This window comes from Myotis davidii, unplaced genomic scaffold, assembly GCF_000327345.1.
Source record: "Myotis davidii unplaced genomic scaffold, ASM32734v1 scaffold211, whole genome shotgun sequence".
In the NCBI taxonomy this organism is placed as follows: domain Eukaryota; kingdom Metazoa; phylum Chordata; class Mammalia; order Chiroptera; family Vespertilionidae; genus Myotis; species Myotis davidii.
The window spans coordinates 1,629,758-1,636,795 of NW_006282523.1; the positions used below are offsets into that span (position 1 = coordinate 1,629,758).

Consider the following 7,038-nt stretch of genomic DNA (forward strand, 5'->3'; position numbering starts at 1 on the left):
AAGCCCGGGGCCCCCCTCCCGCCCTGAGGGCTGAGGGGTGGGGGGGGTGGGGTTTAATGTCCCAGGAGGTCTCCTCAGGAATTTTAATATACATCCCACTGCCAGTTACATTCTATTAAAAAGACCCTTGCCTAGCTGGTGTGGCTCAGTGGTTGAGCATCAACCTGTGAACCAGGAGGTCATGGTTTGATTCCTGGTCAGGGCACATACCCATGTTGTGGGCTCGATCCCCAGTGGGGGTGTGCAGGAGGCAGCCCATCAATGATTCTCTCTCATCACTGATGTTTCTATCCCTCTCTCCCTCTCCCTTCCTGTCTGAAATCAATAAAAATATATATTAAAGAAACAACCCTACGCACTTCTATTTCTCAAGTTCCTTTCTTTATAAACAAAGTGGAAAGGGAATTATTCCTAATGTGATAAGCTCTTCCCAAAGCCATCTGCAGGAAGGTCGAAGGTCACGTGGAAGCCACAGTGCTGCCCTAGGGGGTCCCTCTTCACAGACTGGGGTCCTGCTCAGGCACAACCCCCTCTCAGCGTGGACGCCTGGGGCCACCTCACGATAAATGCGTCCGCCTCTGCCTACGCACAGATTTCCGCAGCCTCCCGTGCGGCCAGACAGAGCTGTAACCATGACTGCCCTCTAAGTCAGCACAGGTATGCCCTGGGGATGGGAAGGGCGGCCCGAGGCAGCCCTGGGAGGGCGAGCGGCGCCCGGGCTGTGGGACAGCTCAGCCTACCCTTGCTCGGCCGCCAGAGCCGGTCCATCCCGTGCCGCAGCAGCACGGTCCTGGCCAGCTCGGTGAAGGACTCGGTGACGTTGAAGTTGCACAGAGGGCTGATCTCGAAGAAGGTGAGACCCAGGCGCTCCGCGTAGGCCTGGGCCTGCTCCGTGGGCACCTGCCGCTTGAAGGCCAGGTGCAGGCGGTTTCCCACCAGGATCTTCGGGACCCCGGGAGCGTGCTAGAGGGCGAAGGAAGGCAAGGGAAGTGGGTACTTGTGCGAGCTTCTGCTGTTGGCACTGTAGGGGTACTGGGAAGTAGATGGCATGCCCCCAGTTAGACGGGCCCAGAACTTCAGAGCGTGTGAAGATGTAATTAGTAGAGATGAGGTCGTTGGGGTGAGCCCTGAACCCAATCACCGGTGTCCTTGTGAGAGGAGAGGACACGGGGAAGAAGGCCGGTGGCCACAGAGTGGAAACAGGGATGCCTCTCCAGGCCCAGGAGCGCCCGGGGCTGCCGGCAGCCACAGAAGCGGGAGGAGACAGACGGAGCCTCCTCCGGGCCTTTAGGAGGGAGAGCGGCCCTGCCCACACCTTCCTCTTGGACTTCTGGCTTCCAAATGTGAGGAAACAAATGTGTAGCTTTAAGCCGCCTGGTTTACGGTTTGTTAGAGCAGCAGCAGGAAACTAAGGCAGTGGGTGTGGTCCCCGCACTCCATGTCCCCAGGGGCAGTGGGCTGGTCAGGGTGCCAGCAGGCAGCAGCCTGGTCGCTGCCCGTGAGCCCACCGGACCACGTGCAGGGCCGGACTCCTGAGCTTGCCGGGTCTCGCATCAGGGCAGCTCCCGTGCTGGGAGGTGGCACACCCTCCCTGGGGCTGAAGCCTGGTGCCCTGGCCCACATGCCCCGTCCCCAGCCCGACACCCTCGCGCCCACAGGGAGGGAGCGCTGTGCTCCGAGGCACACCTCATCGATCTCCTTAATCCAGCGGTGGATGCCGTCGAAGGACCAGCGGTTCGCGATGTCGTAGACCAGGATCACCCCCTGGGGAGAGGCACCGGCTGACCTCGCTGCAGGCACAGCTCCGGGCTGCACAGCCGCGTGAGGGCCACACAGTAACAGACTCACAACAGCCACTACCATCACGCTTGTTCTGACACAGGCTTGTCTGGATTTATCCACCAGATGCAGCAGTTGTGTGGTTATCTCCACTATTTCACAAGCTCATTGCTGAGCCCTCAGACATCAAGGTGGCTGGGGACTAGAACGCAATTCCCCACGTCCACAAGCTGCTCCAGGGACACAGGCGTGAGGAGCCTGGGTCTCACCAGCTCAGGAGGACAGACACACACAGGACCATTAACACAGGTGCACACACATGCACATGCACAGCCATGCACACACAGGGACATTTATACCAACACAGGTATGTACATGTACAAGCATGCATGCGCGTACACACAGCTCTCCTGCATGCAGTGTGTGTACAAGCACACAGGTATGCAACATGAATACGCCTGTGCATGTAGACAGCCTCACACATGTGCATGAACACACACATGCATAGAACAGTGCACACATGCACGTGCACACGTATAGCCCTGGTGCCAACAAAGGCTTGTGAGCCACCAAACCCTCCATAGACTCAGGCCTCAGTTTACACAGAGAGCTCAACATGAAAGAGCATCCCACATGTCAGTGCGACCTCCCGCTCGGGGGTTACCTGTGCGCCCCGCGAGTAGGAGCGGAAGATGGTACAGAATCTCCCCTGCCCGGACGTGTCCCTGGAAGGAAAAGGTGATGGAGACAGGTGAGGCATTGCTGCTTCTTCCTGACCAGCGGGCACCGAACTTGGGACTCTCATCAGCTGGTGACCGTGCCACTGAAAGTCCAAGACCCCAACAAACGGTCACCTCGTCCCCTGGAGGGACCTGGACATCGGAATGTCCTGGGCTTATGCTCTTTTCTAGTTGTCATTCTGAAAACCAAACTAGAAAAATTAGTGACAGGTTTCAACACCCTAATTCTGACATTTAAATAAATCTAATGTAAGCTTCTAAAATGACGTGGAGTCTGGAGATAAAGCTGTGTTGTGAGGGATGTGAGTCTCATGGGGGGTGTAGGTCGAAGGATTTGGCGGGATCCCTTGGCTTCCGCTAACTCTGAGTCAATCATATGAAGTCGGACCCACAGGTGACCTTCCCCCAGACTCAGGGAGCAGGGCCGGCTCGAGGGGCCAGAGGCTGGGAGCAGCCAATCACCAGAACCCCAATCAGCCCAGCACAGCCTCAGGCGCTCAGGCCTTGCCCACAGGTGGGGCTGCCAGAAGGTCTGTGGGCGAGGAGAGCGACCCTGAGGGACTGACGCCCAGCTCTGCCCTGGTTCCTGCCTCGGCCAGAACGGTCAGAACGTGTGGACAGTTCACCTGGCCTCCTGTGCCCTGCCAGGGGCAGGGGTTCCCGCGTGGGTGTCCAGGATGACTCCAGGGTCCCCTGGAGCCTTGGGGGGGGGGCGTGGAGGGACCACTCAAACCAGAAACAGGACTGGGAGCCGAGGGCCTGTTTGACGGCGGTTAAGGTGGGGGACATTCAGAAGAAAACTTGGAGCCGCTGCTATGAGGCCTTCTGAGCCCCGGGGAGGTTTGGGCCAGATTCCTGGCAGACAGCAGGGCCCGTAAGGCCCAGGGCTCCCCTCCCCTGGACCAGGGTCAAAGCCCCGGCCCGGACAAGGGGTCAGCCCCTCCTTCAGAGAGCCCTGGGCCGGGCGGGAGGGGAGAGGACCTTCCCCAGGTGCAGGCGGAGCGCTCAGGGTCCAGGCGGGCACCAGACTCACCAGAGCTGCAGCTTTACCCGCCGCCCGTCCAGCAGGATGGTGGTGGTCTTGTAGTCGATGCCTATGGAAGAGGGTGGGCGGCTTCAGTGGGAGCTGGCTGCAGCATCCCCACAGTTATCCTCCCCCACAGGGCGTGGGGGCCTCACTCTCACGCTGGGGAGACAGGACTCGCACCCTCTCTCCATGCAGATGCACGGTGTACAGGCTGGGGGGCTGGACCCTGCTTGTGGGTCTCCCGGATGGCTCGGCCCTCTCCCCCACACCCCCTGCCCATCCGCGCCTCCTCCTCTCACCCAAGGGGCTAAAAGACTGAGATGGTTTCCCTCAAATTATCACACTGAGGCTGTAAAGTAAAACTATGGAGAATGTGCAACCAGATCGGAAACACTATCACGGCTCTGCAAGCACCGACGTGCGTGTGTGTGTGTGTGTGTGTGTGTGTGTGTGTGTGTGTAAGTCTCTGGGTTGCAGAATTTGGATAGTTTTTACTTAAAAAAGAAACTTTCTCTGTTTTCAAGAGCATGTTTTCTTCAATGAGCATGTATTTCTTCTAAGATCAGAGGAAAAAACCCACAATAATCATTTCCGAGAAGGAGAGCTGTTCCTCCCCATTCAGCCAGAAGCCAGGTTCCTGCTCCTTGAGAACCTCCTGTGTGCACCGAGGAGTCTCCGCAGGAGAACACGCCCTGGTGGGCAACAGGGGAGCAAGGAGAGCCTGTCCCCAGACAGGACCCGGCTGCTTAGCAAGTGCAGAGGCTTTGTGGTGCTGGCCTTGCCTCGCTGACGGGCTCAGCACCATCCCCAAAGCACTCACACCCTGAGGGGCCGGCTGTGAAGACTCCGGATGGACAGGACGTGATCCCACTTTGAATGTTTGCGCAAATAAAGCTGCTGCGTTGTCTGGGGGTGAGTGCCGAAGGGAGGCAGCCAGAGAGGGAGAGAGAGGGCCTGGCCCTGGAGGGATCTTGCCGTGGGTGAATGGCTCCTCCAAATTGCAATAGGAAAGATGCGGTCATTTTCAAGGGCTTGACCTGTGCTTCCTGGAAAGATCTAGAATGTTAGACTACCCCCTCCCCCACACACACACCCAAAGAGCTACGAGAAAAAGAATGCCTGGTTCATAAAGTCTCCTGTCTTTTGGGTTGTTGTTAATCCTCACCCTAGGATATTTATCCGCTGATTTTAGAGTGGAAGGGGGCGGGGGAGGGAAAGACGGAGGGAGGGAGGGAGGGAGAGAGAGGGGAGAGAGAGAAACACACCGATTGGTTACCTCCCCCAGGTATGTGCCCTTGACCTGGAAGCCACCCTCCAGTGTACGGGCAACACTCAACCACTGAGCCACACCAGCCAGGGCTAACGTCTCCTGTCTGTAAAGCAGGCTGAGGGTACGACAACGTGCCTTGTGGGGGTGACAACAGGTTTAGCTCCCCATTCCAGGGCACGGCACCCAGGTTGCTGGGGCTGAACATACATTTTGCAGAAAGTTTAGCTCAGTAGCTTCAGACTCTGCGAAATTACTCTTTAGAGCAACTGACTACCAAGGCCTCCCCCCCAGCCCCGGGGCATGCGTAATGAGAGATACATACACACACACACACACACACACACACACTAGAATATCTGACTGCATAGAACATGTAAATAGGATCTATATGTACATATGTCGTGAATAGAACCTTAATTTCATATGTAGCCCAGTAACTTTGAAGTCGCTAGAAAACATATTTTGGGAAACGTTCTGCTTCCCTTCGGAATGCTGGGGATTTCCCTCTGTCCACAGGAAGCACTGGATGCACTTGGGAATCTGCTTTTGAGTCTGGAGGTAACGTGGGCTGTGGGGTTCCTGCGTCCCGACAGGCGGGGGGGACCCTCACCCTCCAGGGCCTGCAGAGATGGTTCATTTTTTAAATTTTTGCTTTGGCTCTTTTTCGTGGTGGCTCCTTTTTGTCCTGCACGTCTTTGATTTAGAAAGCGCCCTCGTGTACTTGCTTTTTCAGGTCCCAAAAGTTTTTTTAAAAACTTTTCGTAGCCCTGACCGGTTTGGCTCAGTGGATAGAGCGTCGGCCTGCGGACTGAAGGGTCCCAGGTTCGATTCCGGTCGGGGGCATGTGCCTTGGCTGCGGGCACATCCCCAGTATGCAGGAGGCAGCTGGTCGATGTTTCTCTCTCATCGATGTTTCTAACTCTCTATCCCTCTCCCTTCCTCTCTGTAAAAAATCAATAAAAATCTATTAAAAAAAAAAACTTTTCGTAAATATAAAAATTCATTGCTGGTGGTCTTTTGGGCACCTCTGCGTTTCTAAAACTATATTTGGTTTTTCTTTCCATCAAAGTCGTGGATACACAGGGCCTCCAGCATCAACTGGTTCTTGGACTTAGTATGGGAGACGGCAGGCCCCGCCCCCCGCCCCCCTGTCTGCACCCACCTGTGTGCCCCCCATTCTAAGCCCCGTGTCTCCAGATCTGTAAACAACATGCTTATATTCCAACTTCCTGACTTTCCGTTTTAGACATTAACTGACTGCCCACCCTGAAGGGGAAATGTGTTCACTTTCCTGACACGCCAGCTGCCTTCATCTCTAACTCCCTGTCGCCATCTCTGCTTCTGTCTCTCTGCCTCTCTCACGCTCACACACAGTATAATTATGTTGCAACTTTGGCCAGATCAATATTCGATTTTACATCAATATGACTAAGTAAACGCTACCCACAACTGAACCATGTGGGATATTGTGTTTTAATTTTCCTTCATGTACAAACTTTTGTTTTCATGGGAGTTAAAAACAGCCTGTTTATTTGCTCAGTTTCCTCTGCATTTACCTCTCAGCCTCCTCTCAGCACTCCCAGCCTTCCTGGGCATCTCGTCCGTCCTGCTGTCTGTCCTGCTTCCCCTGCACCGGGAGCGGCTGTCCTGGCCCTCCCTTCTCTCCTGGACCCCATGTCTCCCCTCTTGGCTTATGCCTTCTGTGGTTTCCCTGAGAAGGGTGCGTAGAAGGTAGCTTTTGAGTCTTTGGATGTCTGAGGTGTCTTCAGTCTACCCAGGCATGCGCCCTTGATCTCAAATCAAACCCTCGACCCTCTGTGCGTGGGACGACGCTATAACCCCTAAGTGACAGCAGCCGGCAGGGCCTGGCATTTTTGAAAGGCGTCGTGTCAGTGTCAGGATCAGAAAACATAGCTCACATCGGCGGTCCTCAACTCAGTCACCAAGAACTCCGTCCATCAGAAATAAAATAAAAATACATGAAAGCTTCCAGAACAAAGCCTGTCAGAATGTTTGAGTGAGTCAGAATGAGAGACAAGAAGAGAGATAATTTTAGCCTTCTTTAAAAAAAAATAAAATGAAAAAAGGAAACCCCAAATGCCAGCCGGTCAATACGCTTTTAGCTCTGCAAGAAGGATGAATAATTTAGGCATCTATTTCCATTCCTCCGCCACCTGCTCGCTTCTATTTTGGCGAGGCAGCAGCCCCAGGGCACCACACGG

The 7,038-nt window shown here is 55.2% G+C and overlaps 2 protein-coding genes across 2 annotated transcripts in view; both read right to left on the bottom strand.

The window, feature by feature from the left end:
- The window catches only part of WDR45B (WD repeat domain 45B), a 36,896-nt gene that overhangs the window by 20,921 nt on the left and 8,937 nt on the right, over nucleotides 1-7,038 (bottom strand). Inside the window, exon 2 of the mRNA XM_006753032.2 lies at nucleotides 3,321-3,329. The gene's annotated coding sequence lies outside the window, so the exon portion shown is untranslated. The remainder of the gene's footprint in view (nucleotides 1-3,320; nucleotides 3,330-7,038) is intronic.
- Nucleotides 1-7,038, bottom strand: part of RAB40B (RAB40B, member RAS oncogene family) — a 17,152-nt gene that overhangs the window by 650 nt on the left and 9,464 nt on the right. The window contains exons 3-6 of the mRNA XM_006753033.2: nucleotides 3,553-3,614; nucleotides 2,444-2,504; nucleotides 1,687-1,764; nucleotides 741-963 (exon numbers count right to left, since the gene is read on the bottom strand). Of these exons, the coding sequence (XP_006753096.2) occupies nucleotides 741-963; nucleotides 1,687-1,764; nucleotides 2,444-2,504; nucleotides 3,553-3,614 (424 nt within the window). The remainder of the gene's footprint in view (nucleotides 1-740; nucleotides 964-1,686; nucleotides 1,765-2,443; nucleotides 2,505-3,552; nucleotides 3,615-7,038) is intronic.